The 24,166-nt window shown below is 47.8% G+C and overlaps 1 protein-coding gene across 1 annotated transcript; it reads right to left on the bottom strand.

The window, feature by feature from the left end:
• Positions 1–1,737: 1,737 nt before the first annotated feature.
• dusp14 (dual specificity phosphatase 14) lies at positions 1,738–16,774 on the bottom strand. The gene is made up of 3 exons (XM_021587973.3): positions 16,563–16,774; positions 16,177–16,307; positions 1,738–3,912 (listed from the first exon to the last, which is right to left on the bottom strand). The coding sequence occupies exon 3, from the start codon at positions 3,788–3,790 to the stop codon at positions 3,158–3,160; it is 633 nt and encodes a 210-aa protein (XP_021443648.1). The 5' UTR covers positions 3,791–3,912; positions 16,177–16,307; positions 16,563–16,774; the 3' UTR covers positions 1,738–3,157.
• Between the last annotated feature and the right edge of the window lie 7,392 nt (positions 16,775–24,166).

Here is a 24,166-nt window from a genome sequence, read left to right as displayed (position 1 = left end):
TTACTGCTATGTTAGTGTCATGAGAAATATTATTTGCTTGTTCACATCGTTTGCATTTAATCATATTCTAATTTAAAATGGAGGATCTTCTAAGAGACAAATTCAGTGTGGGTGCAACCTTCCAAGCTCTGCAGAGCAAAATAATCTGCAGGCAGGCAGGTCACATCTCCTTCCTACAGCCTAATGACATCTCATCCAAGTTCATCACAGCAGTTTGTTCCGCATGGCCCACACTACGGCACTGTTGCCCAGTCTACTGCCTTTGATGTTCAGGGTGATGTAGATCGCTCTGCTTACTGGTTTCCTGATTAATAGTCATATTCTGCTAATGAAAGATGTGTTTACTCTAGGATGTCTAACTATTCCCTGAGAATCAGAGACACACACACACACACACACGCACACACACACACAGAGCGTCAATCCATTGGGGAAAGCAAGCGGGTACAGAAATGTATCACTTGGATCCATCCCTCCTGCATCTTCATCATGCCTGGCCTGTCATCTGATGGAGGCAGTGTCTGGGTGGTTAATGGTGTTTATTGTGTAGGCCATTCTGGAGATCCCTCAGTAGAATGGGCCACAAGACAGTCCCCATCACTGTCTGTCTGGTTCTCTGTGGCCATGCCAAATGAAGACCGTTTCTGTGCCATCTGAAGACTTCTGTGGGGAAATGGTTGTGAGTAACATCAATAGTTTGCATCCCAAATCAAATGACACCCTATTCCCCTTCTAGAGCACTACTTGCGAACAGACACCATCGGGCTCTGGTCAAACAAAGTGCACTATATAGGGATAAGGGTGCCATTTGGGATGCACCCATGGTCTTCTGTTGAAGGGGCTGCTGTACAGAGTACTTTTATATCAACCTCTCTATTAAAGACATTTAAAGTCACAGAAACACAGAGAGCACACGGTTAAGTTGTAGGAATGTACATTTTGAAATTAGCCATGAAATTCAATCATGTTTTACAGCAACTTCTTGTTGCTATAGAGAGCCACGTTATAATCATTCCAACCTCACTGTTGGCACGGCTGGATAGCAGGACTTTAACAGGATCTATCAAAAGTGAAAAATGCTGCAATTATTCTAAACTGATTGTCCTGTTAACCTCACTACGTCTTTATTCGCCACTGGTCTGAATAATAAACCTGACAAACAATGTCATGGCCGTGAGTATCACTATGAATATTACAATGAGTATCTACATGGTCAGTTACAATTAACTGATTAGCTCTCAAACTGATGATGACTTTACCAACACCAAGGATGAATATTGACCATTATCAATCAAATAAAAAAATAAGAGCCCAGCTAAAACAAAAAAGGAATCAGGTGCTTGAGTAAGGGACTTGAAAATGTCCCCCAAATTCTTACCGAAACATTCCATAAACAAAACATTGAGAACACCTGCTCTTTCCATGACATAGACTTACCAGGTGGATCCAGGTGAAAGTTATGATCCCTTGTTAAATCCACTTCAATCAGTGTAGATGAAGGGGAGGAGCATCCCTGTGGAATGCTTTCGACACCTTGTAGAGTCCATGCCCCGACGAATTGAGGCTGTTCTGAGGGCAAAAGGCAACTCAATATTAGTTCCTAATGTTTGGTAATCCCAGTGTATATATTATATTTTGTATATACACTAGTGCAGTCACACTGTATCTGGATCCATTATGTTACTCTGCTTCAGTATTATTCCATATTTACAAGGCAAAGTATAAACTGACAATGCATATCAGTAATTTATTTTATTTTGTCATAAATTTCAAACACAAACAGTTACATTAGCTTGTCAATCATTCAATGCCTTAGGGTATGAAACTAAGGGCTCTATTCAATCCGTATCGTGGAAGTTCAGAGTTACAGCGTAATACAAATGTAAAGGCAATGTCCGCAGAGACTGCATTCACGGTAAACGCTGCATATTCGGAAATGACCTTTACATTTCTATTGCACAATCTGTAACGCTTCAGCGATAGATTGAATGGAGCACTAAATTCATGTAAACTTGGCTTTCTGCTTACACCTGTGACAAGGGCATTGTTCACTTGCTACAGTAATATTAGTATTTTATCTAAAATCTTTTCATGTATAGAGTATAGACTTCTTCCAAAACCCCAAAAAGAGGAAGGTTTATCAATGACAGTACACCAGTTAAGGCCAGGACTCTCTGGTTGTATTCTTTCTAGGACCTCTTTTCACTTAAACATCAATATGAGGCAAAAAGAGGGAAATAGAAAGTGTTTCTCCCAAGTCTCTAACACAGTACTGTCTTCCTCTTAACAGAGGGTGGTGACATTCTAAAACAGCATAATATTGTACAATATTAGTACCAGTACAGTATATTCTGCAATATCATCCCCATAGTAAATAGGGACCTTTAAGTGTATACACTAAACCTTAGATGTATTGATTAAAAATGTGTATACACTAACAGCTTTAAATATTCATTGGGCACCATATATTTTATTTTCTTGATTTCAAATATCTCCCAAGAGCATAATTCAATTTGTCAAAACATTTCTGTACAGTTTTAAACTCAGAACAGGACTGCTGCTAGTTCTCACATTAAAGACAACAGCAAAACTGGCACAAAACTATCACATGACTTTACGTCGGGACTGGACTTCAGTGAGTCACACCGCTGCCTGTCAGAATTGCTGAGTCTAAAGCACCACCTACACCTTCCCAGAATGCTCTTGTTCTTTGGAGTCTGGGGAGTCAAGCTAGACTCCAAAGTCACAGTCTGGGTCTGGCCATTTCAGCTGATCTGGGGTCTGGCTTGGTCGTGGTTCTGTTACTCCTTTGGTCCTGAGGATTCCAGACTTGAGGAGGGCTTGCTCCCTCTCAGAGACAGACAGATGGGGGTTGATGCAGTGTAGTGTAGCATCACCCACCAGTAACCAGTCTGCAGTGTAGTGACTGATTACTAAGACTCCCTACATCCCAATGCATTCATTAATTAAGCTTCACAAAGACAGACAGTCACACGCTTCATCTCACTCTGCATCTCTGGCTGGGGGAACATGCATGAACCGGCAGCCCTGGAGGACTGGAGGGGAGAAGGACTGGGATGCAACAGAGTCGGTCATCCGCCCTGCTCACTCTAATCTCAGTCTCCTTCCCTCCCATTGGCGAGGCCCCAGCTCTCCTCTACAGGCCCCAGTAGGGTGCCAGATTCCTGCGCTCCCGCTCGTAGACGTCAGGTATCACCCCGTAAGGTGTCTGTACCATTTTCACAGAGTTCCTGCCAAACAGCTTCCTTTCGTAGTCGATGAGCTGACGCCAGAAGCCCCCGTTGGGCCGGATGACTGGCCGGCGGGACTTGACCCAAGCGTGGGCCTCGGCCAGAGACACACGGTGGTACTTCATCAGGTAGGCCAGGCACAGGGAGGCTGAGCGGCTCACCCCTGCAGCACAATGCACCAACACGGCCCCCCGCTTTCTCCCCACACTGTGGATCTTATCAGCTATGCTGTCGAAGTACAGGGAGAGGGGGGAGTGGGGCATGTCCGCCAGGGGTACCTTTACATACTCCACGTGGGGCCAGTTGAAGTTGGGCAGCTCGATAGTGGCGTTGACCACGCAGGTGATGCCCTTGGACAGCAGCAGGCTGCGGTTGGACGCCACGTTTCCCCGGCTCAGGAAGAGGTTGGGGGTGATCTGGGCGATGCCCCCTAGCAGACTGCTGTTCTCTGTGAGAAGCCTTGGCACGGCCGTAGGCACCACCGAGCTGTGGTGGTGGTGGTGATGGTGGAAAAAGCTGCCTTGACTGCGGGAACCCATTGTAGAATAGAGTAAGAGTGACAGGAGATTGGTACAGAGAGAGCAGGAGGATGAATAACAGAAAGGTCTTCAGAGGCCTGAGGTCATGTTGGAACAGCAGAAGCAGACAGCAGGAGATTCACCTGAAACAACAAAGGCACACATCCCAATTTCAGACCAAATTGGGCATCAGTTTTTTCCATTTATATATAAAAATAAATTATTCAACTGGCAAACATACAGGTAACTGTCAAAATAAAGGAAACAGCAACATATAGTGTCTTAATAGGGCGTTGTGCCACCATGAGCCAGAACAGCTTCAATGCACTTTGGCATAGATTCTACAAGTGTCTGGAACTCTATTGGAGGGATGCGACACCATTCATCACTTGGTGTTTTGTTGATGATGGAAAAATGCTGTCTCAGGCGCCACTCCAGAATCTCTCATAAGTGTTCAATTGGGTTGAGATCTGGTGACTGAGACAGCCATGGCATATGGTTGACATTTGAATGCTCCTCAAACCATTCAGTGACCATTTGTGCCCTGTGAATGGAGGCATTGTCATCCTATGGGGATCAAAATAATGGCCTGCCCAGCATGTTTTATACATGTTTTATACATGACCCTAAGCATGATGGGATGTTAATTTCTTAATTAACTCAGGAACCACACCTATGTGGAAGCATCTGCTTTCAATATACTTGGTATCCCTCATTTACTCAAATGTTTCCATTATTTTGGAAGTTACCTACACAATTACATCGGATGGTGCCATTAAAGCTATTTGCAATGACTCATCAAATTAGGTATATTGATCTTTTTGGATGACCTTGTGCTGTGACAGAACAGTTCTGTCTATGGCAAATGTTGCGCCAAGTCATCCATCGCTTTTCCAGGAGAGAGAGATGGGTGTGTGGCCTGCAGTGCCAGTACCAGCCAGGGTCTTTTTACCCCCTCAGGGAAGGTATGGTGGTGGGTCAGTGGCTGTAAAACGCCTCGAAGGCATTTATGGATTGGAGCTAGAGAGCCAGATGCCCCATCACAGCACAGGAGAGGCTAACAAGAACAAACTGAACAACACAGCAAACTAAAAATATGCACTGGGCTGGGGACTTATTCCTGTAACAGGTCACACAGTGGCTTCCAGTAAGTGGAACCAGAAGATTGTTACTGTCTTCCTCTGTCTCTCCCTGTCTTCCTCTGTCTCTCCCTGTCTTCCCCTTTCTCTCCCTGTCTTCCTCTGTTTCTCCCTATGTGTCTCCCTATGTCTCTCCCTGTCTTCCTCTGTCTTCCTCTGTCTCTCCCTGTCTTCCTCTGTCTCTCACTGTCTCTCCCCGTCTTCCTCTGTCTCTCCCCGTCTTCCTCTGTCTCTCCCCGTCTTCCTCTGTCTCTCCCCGTCTTCCTCTGTCTCTCCCCGTCTTCCTCTGTCTCTCCCTGTCTTCCTCTGTCTCTCCCTGTCTTCCTCTGTCTTCCTCTGTCTCTCCCCGTCTTCCTCTGTCTCTCCCTGTCTTCCTCTGTCTCTCCGTGTCTTCCTCTGTCTCTCCCTGTCTTCCTCTGTCTCTCCCTGTCTTTGCCTTTCTCTCCCTGTCTTCCCCTGTCTCTCCCTGTCTTCCCCTGTCTCTCCCTGTCTTCCCCTGTCTCTCCCTGTCTTCCTCTGTCTCTCCCTGTCTTCCTCTGTCTCTCCCTGTCTTCCTCTGTCTTTCTCCGTCTCTCCCTGTCTCCCTCCGTCTCCCTCCGTCTCCCTCCGTCTCTCCCCGTCTCTCCCCGTCTTCCTCCGTCTCTCCCCGTCTTCCTCCGTCTCTCCCCGTCTTCCTCCGTCTCTCCCCGTCTTCCTCCGTCTCTCCCCGTCTTCCTCCGTCTCTCCCCGTCTTCCTCCGTCTCTCCCCGTCTTCCTCCGTCTCTCCCCGTCTTCCTCCGTCTCTCCCTGTCTTCCTCTGTCTCTCCCTGTCTTCCTCTGTCTTCCCCTGTCTCTCCCCGTCTTCCTCTGTCTCTCCCTGTCTCTCCCTGTCTTCCTCTGTCTCTCCCTGTCTCCCCCTGTCTTCCCATTTCTCTCCCTGTCTCTCCCTGTCTTCCTCTGTCTCTCCCTGTCTCTCCCTGTCTTCCTCTGTCTCTCTCTGTCTCTCCCTGTCTTCCTCTGTCTTCCTCTGTCTCTCCCTGTCTTCCTCTGTCTCTCCCTGTCTTCCTCTGTCTCTCCCTGTCTTCCTCTGTCTCTCCCCGTCTTCCTCTGTCTCTCACCGTCTTCCTCTGTCTCTCCCCGTCTTCCTCTGTTTCTCCCCGTCTTCCTCTGTCTCTCCCCGTCTTCCTCTGTCTCTCCCCGTCTTCCTCTGTCTCTCCCCGTCTTCCCTGTCTCTCCCCGTCTTCCTCTGTCTCTCCCCGTCTTCCTCTGTCTCTCCCTGTCTCTCCCTGTCTTCCTCTGTCTCTCCCTGTCTTCCCCTGTCTCTCCCTGTCTCTCCCTGTCTTCCTCTGTCTCTCTCTGTCTCTCCCTGTCTTCCTCTGTCTCTCCCCGTCTTCCTCTGTCTCTCCCCGTCTTCCCTGTCTCTCCCTGTCTTCCTCTGTCTCTCCCCGTCTTCCTCTGTCTCTCCCTGTCTCTCCCTGTCTTCCTCTGTCTCTCCCTGTCTTCCCCTGTCTCTCCCTGTCTTCCCATTTCTCTCCCTGTCTCTCCCTGTCTCTCCCTGTCTTCCTCTGTCTCTCTCTGTCTCTCCCTGTCTTCCTCTGTCTTCCTCTGTCTCTCCCTGTCTTCCTCTGTCTCTCCCCGTCTTCCTCTGTCTCTCCCCGTCTTCCTCTGTCTCTCCCCGTCTTCCTCTGTCTCTCCCCGTCTTCCTCTGTCTCTCCCCGTCTTCCTCTGTCTCTCCCCGTCTTCCTCTGTCTCTCCCCGTCTTCCTCTGTCTCTCCCCGTCTTCCTCTGTCTCTCCCCGTCTTCCTCTGTCTCTCCCCGTCTTCCTCTGTCTCTCCCCGTCTTCCCTGTCTCTCCCCGTCTTCCTCTGTCTCTCCCCGTCTTCCTCTGTCTCTCCCTGTCTCTCCCTGTCTTCCTCTGTCTCTCCCTGTCTTCCCCTGTCTCTCCCTGTCTTCCCATTTCTCTCCCTGTCTCTCCCTGTCTCTCCCGGTCTTCCTCTGTCTCTCTCTGTCTCTCCCTGTCTTCCTCTGTCTTCCTCTGTCTCTCCCCGTCTTCCTCTGTCTCTCCCCGTCTTCCTCTGTCTCTCCCCGTCTTCCTCTGTCTCTCCCCGTCTTCCTCTGTCTCTCCCCGTCTTCCTCTGTCTCTCCCCGTCTTCCTCTGTCTCTCCCCGTCTTCCTCTGTCTCTCCCCGTCTTCCTCTGTCTCTCCCCGTCTTCCTCTGTCTCTCCCCGTCTTCCTCTGTCTCTCCGTGTCTTCCTCTGTCTCTCCCTGTCTTCCTCTGTCTCTCCCTGTCTTCCTCTGTCTCTCCCCGTCTTCCTCTGTCTCTCCCCGTCTTCCTCTGTCTCTCCCCGTCTTCCTCTGTCTCTCCCCGTCTTCCTCTGTCTCTCCCCGTCTTCCTCTGTCTCTCCGTGTCTTCCTCTGTCTCTCCCTGTCTTCCTCTGTCTCTCCCTGTCTTCCTCTGTCTCTCCCTGTCTTCCTCTGTCTCTCCCTGTCTTCCTCTGTCTCTCCCTGTCTTCGCCTTTCTCTCCCTGTCTTCCCCTGTCTCTCCCTGTCTTCCCCTGTCTCTCCCTGTCTTCCCCTGTCTCTCCCTGTCTTCCCCTGTCTCTCCCTGTCTTCCTCTGTCTCTCCCTGTCTTCCTCTGTCTCTCCCTGTCTTCCTCTGTCTCTCCCTGTCTTCCTCTGTCTTCCTCTGTCTCTCCCTGTCTTCCTCTGTCTCTCCCTGTCTTCCTCTGTCTTCCTCTGTCTCTCCCTGTCTTCCTCTGTCTCTCCCTGTCTTCCTCTGTCTCTCCGTGTCTTCCTCTGTCTCTCCCTGTCTTCCTCTGTCTCTCCCTGTCTTCGCCTTTCTCTCCCTGTCTTCCCCTGTCTCTCCCTGTCTTCCTCTGTCTCTCCCTGTCTTCCTCTGTCTCTCCCTGTCTTCCTCTGTCTCTCCCTGTCTTCCTCTGTCTCTCCCCGTCTTCCTCTGTCTCTCCCTGTCTCTCCCTGTCTTCCTCTGTCTCTCCCTGTCTTCCCCTGTCTCTCCCTGTCTTCCTCTGTCTCTCCCTGTCTTCCTCTGTCTCTCCCTGTCTTCCTCTGTCTCTGTCTTCCTCTGTCTCTCCCCGTCTTCCTCTGTCTCTCCCCGTCTTCCTCTGTCTCTCCCCGTCTTCCTCTGTCTCTCCCCGTCTTCCTCTGTCTCTCCCCGTCTTCCTCTGTCTCTCCCCGTCTTCCTCTGTCTCTCCCCGTCTTCCTCTGTCTCTCCCCGTCTTCCCCTTTCTCTCCCCGTCTTCCTCTGTCTCTCTCTGTCTCTCCCTGTCTTCCTCTGTCTCTCCCTGTCTTCCTCTGTCTTCCTCTGTCTCTCCCTGTCTTCCTCTGTCTCTCCGTGTCTCCCTCTGTCTCTCCCTGTCTTCCTCTGTCTCTCCCTGTCTTCGCCTTTCTCTCCCTGTCTTCCCCTGTCTCTCCCTGTCTTCCCCTGTCTCTCCCTGTCTCTCCCTGTCTTCCTCTGTCTCTCCCTGTCTTCCTCTGTCTCTCCCTGTCTTCCTCTGTCTCTCCCTGTCTTCCTCTGTCTCTCCCTGTCTTCCTCTGTCTTTCTCCGTCTCTCCCTGTCTCCCTCCGTCTCCCTCCGTCTCCCTCCGTCTCTCCCCGTCTTCCTCCGTCTCTCCCCGTCTTCCTCCGTCTCTCCCCGTCTTCCTCCGTCTCTCCCCGTCTTCCTCCGTCTCTCCCCGTCTTCCTCCGTCTCTCCCCGTCTTCCTCCGTCTCTCCCCGTCTTCCTCCGTCTCTCCCTGTCTTCCTCCGTCTCTCCCTGTCTTCCTCTGTCTCTCCCTGTCTTCGCCTTTCTCTCCCTGTCTTCCCGTCTCTCCCTGTCTTCCCCTGTCTCTCCCTGTCTTCCCCTGTCTCTCCCTGTCTTCCTCTGTCTCTCCCTGTCTTCCTCTGTCTCTCCCTGTCTTCCTCTGTCTCTCCCTGTCTTCCCCTGTCTCTCCCTGTCTCTCCCCGTCTTCCTCTGTCTCTCCGTGTCTTCCTCTGTCTCTCCCCGTCTTCCTCTGTCTCTCCCCGTCTTCCTCTGTCTCTCCCCGTCTTCCTCTGTCTCTCCCCGTCTTCCTCTGTCTCTCCCCGTCTTCCCCTTTCTCTCCCCGTCTTCCTCTGTCTCTCCCCGTCTTCCTCTGTCTCTCCCTGTCTCTCCCTGTCTTCCTCTGTCTCTCCCTGTCTTCCTCTGTCTTCCTCTGTCTCTCCCTGTCTTCCTCTGTCTCTCCCTGTCTTCGCCTTTCTCTCCCTGTCTTCCCCTGTCTCTCCCTGTCTTCCCCTGTCTCTCCCTGTCTCTCCCTGTCTCTCCCTGTCTCTCCCTGTCTTCCTCTGTCTCTCCCTGTCTTCCTCTGTCTCTCCCTGTCTTCCTCTGTCTCTCCCTGTCTTCCTCTGTCTCTCCCTGTCTTCCTCTGTCTCTCCCTGTCTTCCTCTGTCTCTCCCTGTCTTCCTCTGTCTCTCCCTGTCTTCCTCTGTCTCTCCCTGTCTTCCCGTCTCTCCCTGTCTTCCCCTGTCTCTCCCTGTCTTCCCCTGTCTCTCCCTGTCTTCCTCTGTCTCTCCCCGTCTTCCTCCGTCTCTCCCCGTCTTCCTCCGTCTCTCCCCGTCTTCCTCCGTCTCTCCCCGTCTTCCTCCGTCTCTCCCCGTCTTCCTCGTCTCCCTCCGTCTCTCCCCGTCTTCCTCCGTCTCTCCCCGTCTTCCTCCGTCTCTCCCCGTCTTCCTCCGTCTCTCCCCGTCTTCCTCCGTCTCTCCCCGTCTTCCTCCGTCTCTCCCCGTCTTCCTCCGTCTCTCCCCGTCTTCCCCCGTCTCTCCCCGTCTTCCCCCGTCTCTCCCCGTCTTCCTCTGTCTCTCCCCGTCTTCCCCGTCTTCCCCTGTCTCTCCCCGTCTTCCTCTGTCTCTCCCCGTCTTCCTCTGTCTCTCCCCGTCTTCCTCTGTCTCTCCCCGTCTTCCTCTGTCTCTCCCTGTCTTCATCTGTCTCTCCCTGTCTCTCCCTGTCTCTCCCTGTCTCTCCCTGTCTCTCCCTGTCTCCCCCTGTCTCCCCCTGTCTCTCCCTGTCTCCCCCTGTCTCCCCCTGTCTCCCTCTGTCTCTCCCTGTCTCTCCCTGTCTCCCTCGGTCTCTCCCTGTCTCCCTCGGTCTCTCCCTGTCTCCCTCGGTCTCCCTCGGTCCCTCCATGTCTTCCCCTTTCTCTCCCTGTCTCCCTATGTCTCTCCCCGTCTCCCTATGTCTCTCCCCGTCTCCCTATGTCTCTCCCCGTCTTCCTCTGTCTCTCCCCGTCTTCCTCTGTCTCTCCCCGTCTTCCTCTGTCTCTCCCTCGGTCTCTCCCTATGTCTTCCCCTTTCTCTCCCTGTCTCCCTCGGTCTCTCCCTGTCTCCCTCGGTCTCTCCCTGTCTCCCTCGGTCTCTCCCTGTCTCCCTCGATCTCTCCCTGTCTCCCTCGATCTCTCCCTGTCTCCCTCGGTCTCTCCCTGTCTCCCTCGGTCTCTCCCTGTCTCCCTCGGTCTCTCCCTGTCTCCCTATGTCTTCCCCTTTCTCTCCCTGTCTCCCTATGGTGTACACATGTGTTATTACTACCTCTGAGGGTTTAGAGCTTGAGGTAGTCACCTCACACAAGTACTTGGGAGTATGGCTAGAGGGTGCACTGTCCTTCTCTTTGCACATATCAAAGCTGCAGGCTAAAGTTAAATCTAGACTTGGTTTCCTCTATCGTAATCGCTCCTCTTTCACCCCAGCTGCCAAGCTAACCCTGATTCAGATGACCATCCTACCCATGCTAGATTACGGAGACATCATTTATAGATTGGCAGGTAAGGGTGCTCTCGAGCGGCTAGATGTTCTTTGCCATTCGGCATCAGATTTGCCACCAATGCTCCTTGTAGGACACATCACTGCACTCTATACTCCTCTGTAAACTGGTCATCTCTGTATACCTGTCGCAAGACCCACTGGTTGATGCTCATTTATAAAACCCTCTTAGGCCTCACTTCCCCCTATCTGAGATATCTACTGCAGCCCACATCCTCCACATACAACACCCGTTCTGCCAGTCACATTCTGCTAAAGGTCCCCAAAGCACACACATCCCTGGGTCGCTCCTCTTTTCAGGTCACTGCAGCTAGCGACTGGAACGAGCTGCAACAAACACTGAAAACTGGACAGTTTTATCTCAATCTCTTCTTTCAAAGACTCAATCATGGACACTCTTACTGACAGTTGTGGCTGCTTTCTGTGATGTATTGTTGTCTCTACCTTCTTGTCCTTTATGCTGTTGACTATACCCAATAACGTTTGTACCATGTTTTGTGCTGCTACCATGTGTTGCTACCATGTTGTTGTCATGTTGTGTTGCTAACATGCTGTGTTGTCATGTGTTGCTGCCTTGCTATGTTGTTGTCGAAGGTCTCTCTTTATGTAGAATTGTGTTGTCTCTCTATTTGCGATGTGTGTTTTGTCCTATATTTATATTGTATTTATTTTAAAAATTAAATCCCAGGCCCCTGTCCCCACAGGATGCTTTTTGCCTTTTGGTAGGCCGTCATTGTAAATAAGAATTTGTTTTTAACTGACTTGCCTAGTTAAATAAAGGTAAAATAAAAATAGAAAATAAAGTATCCCTATGCCTCTCTATGTCTTCCTGTCTCCCTATCTCCCCCTGTCTTCCTATGTTTCTCCCCATCTCCCCCTGTCTCCCTATGCCTCTCTATGCCTCTCCCTATCTCCCTCTGTCTTCCTGTCTCCCTGTCTCCCCGTATCTCCCTATGTCTCCCTCTGTCTTCCTGTCTTCCTATGTCTCTTCCTGTCTCCCTCCGTCTTCCTGTCTCTCCCTATCTCCCTCTGTCTTCCTCTGTCTTCCTCTGTCTTCCTATGTCTCTTCCTGTCTCTCCCTATCTCCCTCTGTCTTCCTCTGTCTTCCTCTGTCTTCCTGTCTTCCTGTCTTCCTGTCTCCCCCTGTCTCCCCCTGTCTTCCTGTCTCCCCCTGACTCGGTTGGCCTCCCTCTTCCTTGTTTCTCTCCGCCTCTCTCTGTCTTTCTCTGACTCCCCCTGTTTCTCTCTGACCCTCTATATCTCCCTCTGTCTGTCTCTCTCCCCCTGCCTCCACCTACCATATGGACATTAGTCCTCTGGAGGCAGATACACAACACCAGCTCCTCCAGATCTCCTACATACAGATCATATCGCTCCAGTCTCTGATGAGTAGGACCCTTCATCCATCTGCATTTAAATTGAAGTTAGTTATCTGGGGGAGCACAGAGCTTAAGGCACTACTTCACACACTGTTGCACCGTTGTGCGCCATCCCATCCACACCTTGCACACTAGCCGGGGGAGCTGTCTCTCTCCCTCTCTGCCACAGTCTGGTTAACAAGCCACACGGATCAAATCAAACACATTAAATAGGAATTAAATCTGCCGTCTGTGCTGGAAGCACCTGCACACCCCATGTCACCCTCCACCTCAATGTGGTTGTTTTTTGAGGTTCTCTCTGTATGACACACACACATATCATAATGCCACTAACCAGGACAGATAGCGCCTGCTGTCTACCAGAGAGCTTAGTTTTAATGGTAGTAACAGGAATATCCTTCTGCTTTAGTGCACAGCACAGGAATGTCATTCTGCCTGGGGGCTGAGGCTGCATTCCCATCAATGAACCTATATGGCCCAGTTTGAGCAAGTTGTTTGTCTCCCTTATCCCACTGCCTTCTCTCCCTCCCCAGGACTAATACACATCCTGCTATCCTATTCCCCTCCGATGCTAACGGCATAGAAATCTTCTCAGCCCGGTTCCCGAGCTACCATTCACTCTGGTCTGCACCTTGCCTGCTCACACATGCAGTGGTTGCCATGAAACACTTAGGTGCAGCTGACCACAATCTTTCTCACAGTTGCCGCTGGTGATAAAATACCTGCAGTGACAGCAATACTAGGAGCAGTTTATGACTGTGTATAGACAGATAGTGACTGATTCAAAATTACATTTAATGGGAGAAAGTGGACAGGATATGCCCATAGGGGGCACAGAGGCACGTGTCCCCTCAGATTTGTCCTCTTCTTTTAATTTATTTTATCTTTATGAACAGAAAAAAAATTGTTTCTCTGTAATACTTCTGTCCACCGAGCAATTTTATGAAGTTGGCTTTAGCTAACCCAGATAGGTTCCCAATCTCCCAACCTTTCAGGCTGTCAATCAAGTTAGAGTAGCTAGCTTATCTTATCTTATCTTGCATGCCTGCTGGCAAGGCTGGTAGACCTTTGAAGCATTACTGAATGTACTGAATAAGACTCACATTCCTTTCAATCTTTTACCAGATTTTTAGAAGAGATGGAGAGAAGCATAATAAGCACCAGTCAGGAGGATACAAACAGGAAGTATGCTGAGATATGAGGTATGCTTAGATATGCAGAAAAATACATTTTTGACATAGTATGATATGAGTATTGGCTCTAGATTGCAGGAAAAAGCTGTTTCAGGTGTTTGAAAAAGCAAAATTATCAAACCACCCCCTCGGCATGCTTACGTACGTTGTGTGCCCTCAGATTTTTGAGGTACATGACTCCCCTGGGACATACCACACACACCGACTGGCCTGAGATTCATTTTGTGCGTCTTTTTTAAGGCTAAGTTTAGTCCATAGTCAGAATAAAGGCTAACTGTTTTGCTGCAGTGACCCAAGCCCTGTTTATACCTGCGGTTAACATCCGTCCTTTGTCATGACCTGATCTTGTCTGTTTACACTTATAAGATCTCATCACAATCAGATCGAAATGCGTCTTTTAATCATCAACACCTGAAGATCAGGACAAAGGCTGCATGTTAGAACTAGGTATAAACAGAGCTCATGTGACCAGCGTGAGGCAGTACCTGCCGGCCAAAAACAGGGCAATGGAGGGAATGAAAAAACAGGAAATAAGCACAAAACTCCTGCCTGGCTCTTCCAAAGTGCTGATGTGCCATGGCACTGGCTTTGCTGACATTCTCTCCATCCACATGGCTATTTATATCTGGCTTGGCCTGGGCAGAGGGGCTGAGGAGGCAGGGAGTGGAGAAGAGGAGAGAAGGAGACTATGCAGGGGCTATCACAGAAATGAGCCTACTATATGTTGGCAAAGAGATGTCTCTCTGTCAATCGAATCTGCTCTGTCGTTTAATTCTCCAGAATAAATATGTCAGCGGAAAATAGAGCTGAGAGAGGGAGCAGCTTGAGACACATTTACAGGATGCTTATACAAGTGGTTAGCACCTTCCACAGTGTTAACATTAATATCTATCTGTCCATCCGCTTTGGAGGCACATCAGGGCCCGTTCTCACCACACGGGCCTGCCATGTGGCTGGTGCTTGACTTTACTTGGCTCTCCTACATCTGCATTGCAAACACACAGCCCATCACTCAGTGTGCGTTTCAGGGCCTGTCAACACAGGGCCCATCACAGATTCTCTGATGCACATCTCGACTCTCTCTCTCTCTGCATGGGGAGATTTCGCGCAGGTCTGGTTCCACCTCCGACAGCACGAATGGGGAATGTGAGCGACATTGCAGAGAAAATGGAGCCTCATAAATTGGCTCTTCTCCCACACCAAATGTGGACATTCAAAACCAGATCTGAACTGGGCATGTGCAGCTAGCTTAGCAGCTCAATGACAATCACACCCACCGGACAAGACGTGTTTGAAAACACTGAAAATTCCTGAATCAACAAGTGGCTGTCTGAATGGAACAAAAAGGGATGTAAGCAGCAGTGTGCTGTTTTCCCACAATGCAATCCATATTACCCTCATCACCCTCATAGACAGTGTTCCCACAGAGTTACTCTTTATTCTATCGCTAAATGGGAGCTGTGAGAAACTGTACACCTACCCAGAGCCTTCTATGTACAATAAAGGGCTCTGCACTTATACGTTTAGCTGATTCTGATATTTTTTTAAAGATGATATATTGTTGTTACTTACACCAGATAGATGCATAGAAATGTGTTGTTTCACCGGGTCAGCCATCGATTAGTGAACCTCTTCAGCCTAACTTGAAGTGCTAGATGAGAATCTGGTCTGGTTGGTTATGTATGTTTTCCAGTATATCAGAGATGACACCTCACACTTGAGGTCAGGGTTAGGCTATCTTGGCACCTGTCTGAGCAGAGTACCACCTCCCTGTGACACCATCGACTGGGTGCTGCTCATTCACACCACCAATTTGTCGCTTGTCTGTGGAAGCTGCCGTGTAACTGGCTACACAGGGAGTCCAGCCCTGGGGTTTTAAAGTCCCTCTCTCTCCCAGGTAGAGAAGTGGACTACAGCCACCTGCAGCACCAGCTCATTTAATGACAGGACATTATGGAGGAGTGACCATAAGATAAGGCTATGTTTAAATGTTGTTGTTGTTTTTTTGCCTATGCTGTTTGATTTGTTCAATGTATATCATTTGATCCCTCTCTCTCTCTAGTCGATACAGACACAAAGAATGAACACATTGGTGTTGTGGCAAAATATACCGTATAAATGATATGATAGGTATCACTTTATTTATAATGCATTTGCTAACATGGAGAGCCTTTGTTGCTGCCCTATGGCCAGCTGGCACGATGGGGGTGAGTGAGTGAGTGAGTGAGTATTGTACAATCTCCTACTATTTATGTCACAGGTATAGTATTACCTGTGATGATCAGACTATGACATTGTACAGTATTAAAAAAGAGGTTGGAAATACATGGAAAAGAGGAAACTGTATTTCTTATGGAAGGTTGTTTCATTGAGTAGTCTTCTCCTTTTCATCCCTTCTACTTTCATAGAGTGGAAACCTCAACCTGTTACAGTTTGTTTGTGTACGTGCGCGTGTGTGTGCACGCTCGTGTGTGTGCGCGCAAAGTGAATAGGTGTGCGTGTATGCCATGTGTTGAACAGTATTCCAGTAGACAACAAGAATACAAGGACTTGTGATTTCTGTAATGTCCTGTAAATCACACAGTAGTCTATTTGATTGAAGGGCAAACACATTATTCCCCTTTTAGTCACACACCAAATGAGCAGGATATAATAAAATAACTACAAATTATGCAAATGAATTGCGAATATATATAGAGCGATATAGGCTTGATAACATGTTTTGGTCTCTTGACTAATAGGCTACTGTCAGGCTTTGATAAGCAGTATATCCTACCTTCTCTGTTTCCTATAAGATATTGTAGAAAATCATTCAGAAAGACATGCATAGGCTATGCTTTGCATAATATGTGAGTTTTACATAAAATATTATCTTCACAAGAATAAAACAAAATCTAGAAATTTGATAGCATAGAGTATAAAACCAACTTACCAAACCACTTTACTTTGCCTGAGGCGGTGATTTTCCAAGCGCGTTGCTAACACACCAACCACTCCAGGCATGCGGTTGCAGATGATTAAAACTCTGAACATTAGGCAAAGCAGAGAATTCACAGTCGTAGCCTTGTGGGAAATAAATAGAATATTAATGAATTATTATGTAACAATATCACTAAAACGTCAAAGTGAGCAGAGAGAGAACTCCATGCGAATGAAATGTTTTCAGCCAGCTCTCCAACGTTTGCGCAGCAACTGTGTCGCGCAGGAAAACATTCGGTACTGAAGCAAAAACCTAGGTGGTAGATATGAAGCGCCTCCCCTCTAAACAACGCAGTCGAAGAAGCTGTCAGACAGCTAGAAAGAGATGTTTACACTCACCATCTAATCTCGGACTCATGATTGTGAATTAGGCTACAGTAAGGAAACGTAGAGTTTGGACCACTGAAATACATGCTTTGGTTGTGGGCATAATGCTGAAATGTTATTCTTGTCTATTGCAAAAACATCAGTTTTTCCATCAGAATTGTCTTCATTGAGATGGGGCAAATGTCCTCACTCAGTCTCATCAGCTTTAGGGGGAAAAACAAAATGGCTGGCTAGTTCCAGATGATTGCCTTTGATACAGGCAGAGATAATCTAGTGCAGTGTAACCTGCAATGGATAGGGTACAATAGGTTGGGAGTACCACACATTATTTTTCATGAAATGGTGGTGAAATCTGACTTGCTACTAGGTAGTCTACAGAACTTCACCTAAATTGCATCACATAGCTGGTCACATGGGACATCTCTCCAAAAGGAAGTTCCCTTTGAAAACATAGACAGGAACAACTGCATCTTTTAAAAAATGTCACAATCTTTGCCATAATCTTTCATGCCTGTGGCTGCCATAGTTGACCGATGTCTACTAATATAACTACAAGGAAGCATACTTGAACTTGAAACTTTCCAAACCAAGACACAATGCCAGTGTTTGCTGTTTGTAAGAACAGCCAGTGGCCCTCATGGTCGGAGTTTGAAGGAGTCAAAGAAAACAAAGAGAAAAGATTAGAGGAAAACCTGATACCTTTAGCAGGAATCAGATCTGTGATGTCTATGTTATATCCCAAATGGCACCCTATTCCCTACATAGTGCACTCCTTTTGACCAGAGTCCTGTGGGTCCTGGTCAAAAGTAGTGCACTACATTAGGAAACGGGTGCCATTTGGAATGCACACAACCATAGACATCCCAGTTCTATGACTGCTGTTGGACAGTTACCAAGCCCTTGTGAAGGTCTGGCTGGTCTCATTAGGGGATTGAACGAAAGGCTCAGAGAATGAACACAGGATGGAGAATTCCATGCACTACAGTGTACTGCTTGACCTTATTCTGCCTTTGGGTATCCTTTCATTCTTCACATTACATTTGAATTATGTGATTCAGGAAACGTAACAACAAACACACAATAACTGCAAGCAATGAGGTACATTTATTTCACAAAGACTGGACTCCATAGGCCTGTTACTATAGGCCCTATCCTGTGAGTAATCTGTTTGATTTCCTTGTAGAGCGGAGCAGACGGGGGCAGCCCAAGCTGTGAGCTGTGCTGAGGCAGTCTGCTGGCTGGGTGAGATGACCGTACATGACCCATGGCACAGCTCAGAGACCAGGCAGAAAAGCTGCCCCTGTACGGCTTTCCATAAAGCCATTGCGATTTATACTGTCTTCACTACATCCATACACAGCCTATATCAGGGCTGCTGCATGCCAAAGTCTGCGTCCCATGTGGGACCGTAATTCCTATAAAGTGTACTACTTTTGACCAGAGCCTTATTGGTGAAGTATTGCACTATGTATGGAATAGGGTGCCATTTGGGATGCAGTCAAAGTTAATGTTATTTAAAGAGATCCTGAGGGGGGTTTTATCCTAGCCATAAACCCAAGCATGGTCCCTGCTCTAAGTCCCTCCTAATTACCTTCAATGCTGATAATCACCAAAGTCAATCAACTGTGAAACAAACAGTGGTCTGTCTACCTGACTGTGCAGCCACAACACAACACAACACTGGTGATTTAGAGCTGGCTGCCTGGCTAGATTGGATGGGCAGGACGGCAAAGAAACAAGGGGGAGGGAGGAGGGGGGAGTGAAAAGCTTTGTACGTCCCCTATTCCCTATGGGCCCTGGTCAAAAGTATTGCACTATATAAGGAATAGGGTGCAATTTGGGACACACACAGGGTGCTGAAAGCTAGTCATACATTGTTCCTCTTTCTATATTGTCATGTCATATTTCATTGAACAGGGCAGGACGAGGTGCAGGAGACAGGTATTAACTCATGCTACATGTCCGTGCTAATCAAAGAATCACAAGAGAAATGCATTGGAAAGGAGCTAATTGTGATAGCAGAGCAAATAGTAATGTCTGCCAATAGAATGAAGGAAATACAAGCCAGCAGTAAGATTTAATAAGGAGTGTTTGGACAGAGGGGGAGGACAACACTGAAAAAAGATAGAGGGAGAGTGACAGGGTATGCATCCCTAATGGAACCCTATTCCTTATTTAGTGCACTATATCAGGAATAGGGTGCCATTGGGGACAGAGACAGAGAGTCACAGAGAGGAAAGCATGTATGAGTGCTGGAGGCTGCAGAGAGGGGGAGAGAGACTCGATTGAGACAGAAATGTCAGATGTGTCACAAGCATTGCGGTGAGATGGTGAGGTGGTTTAATAGGGTTCCAGAGCCTTCTGCAATGGAGGCTAAGAATGTACACTCACTGTCACCCCAAAACAACAAGCACCTGCAACCTCATTTCAATGGAGCTGTCTGGTCCAAATGGGTGGGCGGTACCACTGCCCGCTACTCAGAGAAGTGCTCAGATGAGTCGTAGGGTTCAGGTTGCACTAGGGCCACAATGACTTGAATCCGGCTGCCTACTGTATATAACAGAGTTTGTTTGTAGCAGACTTGTGGAAGCAAAGCTGTTAAGCATGCACAGTGACGTCTGTCACACTTGCTGGAGTGTCAAACATTTCACACACAGGCGTCTTTTCACATAACATTGTAGTATGTAACCACGTAAATAATGAAGACTGGTGGGGTATAACTACTAGATAACAATGCAGTTTGTTTCTCTATGGCTTATCAATGGCTCATACAGAGAACCTTGAATCCCACTAATAAATTAAGAACATTAAAACATGGCATGATAGCCAGGTTCAATTTAATCATTTAGGAAGAATGTTGGACGTGATAGCTAACCCATTTTAGTGTCCCAGTGAGAGAGAGCGCTACAGAAGAAATAGAAGTGTTATTCCAGAAGCATTGGCAGGAGCTGAGAGAGATCTGCCCCTTAAGAGACGTTAGTACACTCTTAGAAAAAAGCATTATTCGGCTGTCTCCATAGGAGCACCTGTTTTGTTTACAGCTAGAACCCTTTTGGGTTCCATGTAGAAACATCTGTTGAAATGGTTCTACTTGGAACCCAAAAAGGTTCTACCTACAACCAAAAAGGGTTCTTCAAAGGGTTCTCCTATGGGGACAGCCAAGGAACCCTTTTAGGTTCTACATAGCACCTTTCTTTTCTAAGCTGAGTGGCTTTCCCACAAAGAGAGACTTCCAGATGGGTTAGAGTGAGAGGAGACTGGCTTTGGGTATGGGGGTCTGCCAGGGAGCTTCAATGGTTTAGGTGGGCATGTCTCTAGACAGCATGGCATCTTTCCACAGAGTTTTACGTCGGTACAGTACAGTCTCTATAGTGGAATTAAAGGCCTGTGTAAAGATGATTTAGTAGGACAAAGTTCAGACAGCACCTGATACTCTGATAATACTATGATATCTGAGAAAATACAGTCTGATCCACCCTGATCCTCTGCTCTGTCACATAGCCTTGCTGCAACACTATCTCAACCAAAAGGGAAGAGCCACTTGCGGATTGTTCTGTCATTTATTTTGGGACTGCCATTGACGCATTATCCTCCTTGGCAGGGAGGTGGTAAGACGAGGCGTGTGGAAAGTGTTTTGTGGTCAGCGATGGAGAGTAGATGTGCTGGACTTGGCTGGCGGTCTAAATTAAGCCCTGGCTGCTGCCATTGATCCCGCAGACGCCTCCCTCCCAGTATTGCTCCAGCTGTAACCGCAGTAAATAGACCTGGGATCGTAAGTGTTTGCATTGGCAACAGAGCAGGAAAGTCTGGGCTCAGCATGGTGTCTCCCTGTCACTGTGACCAGGACTACTCCCATCTCAAACAACACATTTACCTGCTGCTAGCTACTGCAAAGAAAACCATGCAGAACCAGTGATGCCAGAGCATCAAAGAGCTCTAAAGGAGGGAGGTTGCAAGCTTCGTTGTTGCTCTTTGTCCTAATAGGATAACGATTTGACTGATTGATAATTAATATGCTTGAGAGTAAATGTCTTCAATAAGCGTGCCACATTGAGTGTAAAAACACTGTGTTATGTGTTTAATGGAATGCAGCTGCTTGCTCTTCGGCTTTGGTTACAGACTCAGCTAGTGAGGAGAAACACGGACAGGGATGGGGGGGGGGGGGGGGGGGTGCTACAGCAGACTCCAATTCTGCTTTGGTTAGTCACGACTCTTTTGCCCAGCAGATGAGCATGAGCAACAGGGCAAGAGAGAAAGAGTGTGTGTGTGTGTGTGTGTGTGTGTGTGTGTGTGTGTGTGTGTGTGTGTGTGTGTGTGTGTGTGTGTGTGTGTGTGTGTGTGTGTGTGCGTGCGTGCGTGCGTGCGTGCGTGCGTGCGTGCGTGCGTGCGTGCGTGTGTGTGTGTGGCTGTGCATATACGAGTATGTGGCTATCAACACAGCTCCCCTCATTGCCTGAGACCTGGTTGCCAAGGGAACCCAGCGTGTTGACAATGGCAGACATGTTCACCTCTGTGTTAATCACTGCCTAGTAATAATGGTGGAAAGGGTCCTGGCAGAAGGGAGCAGGGAGGTTTTCCTTTCAGCAGGAACAGAAGCAGGGTTACAGTGCATTCAGAAAGTATTCAGACCCCTTGACTTTTTACACATTTTATTATGTTACAGCCTTATTCTAAAATGTATTTTTTCTCTCATCAATCTACACACAATACCCCATAATGACAAAGCAAAAACGAAAATATCACATTTACATAAGTATACAGACCCTTTACTCAGTACTTTGTTGAAGCACCTTTCGCAGCGATTACAGCCTCGAGTCTTCTTGGGTATGATGCTACAAGCTTGGCACACCTGTATTTAGGGGGTTTCTCCCATTATTCTCTGCAGATCCTCTCAAACTCTATCAGGTTGGATGGGAAGTGTCCTGCACATCTATTTTCAGATCTCTCCAGAGATGTTTGATCAGGTTCAATTCAGGGCTGTCACCACCATGCTTCATCGTAGGGATGGTGCCAGGTTTCCTACAGATGTGACACTTGGCATTCATACCAAAGAGTTCAATCTTGTTTTCATCAGACCAAAGAATGTTGTTTCTCATGGTCTGAGAGTCCTTTAGGTGCCTTTTGGCAAACCCCAAGCGGGCTGTCATGTGCCTTTTACTGAGGAGTGGCTTCCATCTGTCCACTCTACCATAAACACCTAGATTGGTGGAGTGCTGCGGAGATGGTTGTCCTGGAGGGTTCTTCCATCTCCACAGGAACTGGAGCTCAGTCAGAGTGACCATCGGGTTCTTGGTCATCTCACTGACCAAGGCCCTTCTCCCCAGATTGCTCAGTTTGGCCGGGCGGCCAGCTCTAGGAAGAATCTTGGTGGTTCCAAACTTCTTCCATTTAAGAATGATGGAGGCCACTGTGTTCTTGGGGATCTTCATTGCTGCAGACATTTTTTGGTACCCTTCCCCAGGTCTGTGCCTCGACACAATCCTGTCTTGTAGCTCTCAGGACAATTCCTTCGACCTCATGGCTTGGTTTATGCTCTGACATGCGCTGTCAACTGTGGGACCTTACATAGACAGGTGTGTGCCTTTCCAAATCATGTCAAATCAACTGAATTTACCACAGGTGGACTCTAGTCATGTTGTAGAAACATCTCAAGGATGATCATTGGAAACAGGATGCACCTGAGCTCAATTTCGAGTCTCATTGCTAAGTGTCTGAATACTTTGTGGCCCTAGTTTTTTATTTTTAATGCATTTTCAAAAATTCTAAAAAGCTGTTTTCACTTTGTCATTATGTGGTGTTGTGTATAGATTGATGAGGATTTTTGAAAAAGGGAAGGGGTCTGAATACTTCCCGAATGCACTGTATGTCCCAAATGGCACTCTGTTCCCTAAATAGTGGGATACTATATAGGATTTAGGACCCTAGTGGTCCTGGTTAAAAGTAGTATACTATATATGGAATAGTGTGTCATTTGGCACACAGCCTAGGACTCCACTGACCAGAAAAAAAAGCCAAGAGTGCTTGTTTATTCAACCAACTGGAAGGAAATATCTCTCTTCCCTTTTCACCGAATAACACTGCAGTTCAAAGCAAAGTTGAAAATCGATACTGAGGAAGACGGGGGATGCTTTAAAACCAAGATGCCCATTTCTTTAGGAGAGCTGTGTTTTTATCCAATGTCTCTTCAGAGTTTACACAATACTTATGGCTTTGTAAAATGCTTCCTCACTTCAACACTGAGAACTGCACAGAACGAGATCATGTGAGGTGAGACCTGACAGGCACTGAATGATGACTCAAAATATCAGCAAATAAACATTACTTCCTGTGCATGATCCTGAAGAGTCAATTTATCTTATCTTACAGTGTCTTGTGCTTACTGTGTATGCGTACACAACAGAGCTGTGAGTGCTATTCATCCAAATATATGTTTGTCAGATGTATTGCAAGCTATTGATTGATCATATTTCCTTGATGACTGAACATAGGCAGACAGAATTTAACTGATTAATCTAGTAGTTGAGACTACTAGAACAAGGGCACTGATGCCATCCATTTCAATCCATCTCATACACTACATGACCAAGCGTATGTGGACACCTGATTGTCGAACATCACATGCCAAAGCAATGGGAATTAATATGGAGTTGGTCCACCCTTTGCTGCTATAACAGCCTCCACACTTCTGGGAAGGCATTCCACTAGATGTTGGAACATTGCTACCGGGACTTGCTTCCATTTAGCCACAGGAGAATTATTGAGCTTAGAATGTTGGGCGATTAGGCCTGGCTCGCAGTTGGCGTTCCAATTCATCCCAACGGTGTTCAATGGGGTTGAAGTCAGGGCTCTGTGCAGGCCAGTGAAATTCTTCCACAAATCATGTATGGACCTCGCTTTGTGCACGGGGGCATTGTCATGCTGAAAGAGGAAAGGGCCTTCCCCAAACTGTTGCCACAAAGTTGTTCATGGTGATCTTAGGCTTGTGTGCAGCTGCTCGGCCATGGAAATCAATTTCATGAAACTCCTGATGAACAGTTCTTGTGCTGATGTTGCTTCCAGAGGCAGTTTGGAACTCGGTAGTAAGTGCTGCAACCGAGGTCAGACAATTCTTACGCGCTACGTGCTTCAGTACTCAATGGTACTGTTCTGTGAGATTGTGTGGTCTACCACTTCGCAGCTGAGCCGTTGTTCCTCCTAGACGTATCCACTTCACAATAACAGCACTCACAGTTGACCGGGCAGCTTCAGCTGGGCCGAAATTTGACGAACTGACTTGTTGGAGAGATGGAATCCTATGACGGTGCCACGTTGAAAATCACTGATCTCTTCAGTAAGGCCATTCTACAGCTAATGTTTCTCTATGGAGATTGCATGGCTGTGTGCTCAATTTTATAGCCAAATCCACAAATTTGAGGGGTGTCCACATACTTTTGTATATATAGTGTATATTAACAGCTGCAAAATGAAAAACAACAGTACTGTGTGCTGGGGAAAACAGGTTCCACTTGCATTCTGTGCTTTATGCAAAATGCAGAAAGTGGAGCTATCACATGCACTTTAGCTTCAATGGATGTACAGAGTAGAGTTTCCCAAAAAGGAAGTCAGTACCACTTCAC

Source organism: Oncorhynchus mykiss, chromosome 27 (genome assembly GCF_057628025.1).
Source record: "Oncorhynchus mykiss isolate SJ-2025 chromosome 27, ASM5762802v1, whole genome shotgun sequence".
Lineage (NCBI taxonomy): Eukaryota > Metazoa > Chordata > Actinopteri > Salmoniformes > Salmonidae > Oncorhynchus > Oncorhynchus mykiss.
Note: the sequence above shows the minus strand (reverse complement) of the source record. Positions and strands in the feature narration are given on the sequence as shown.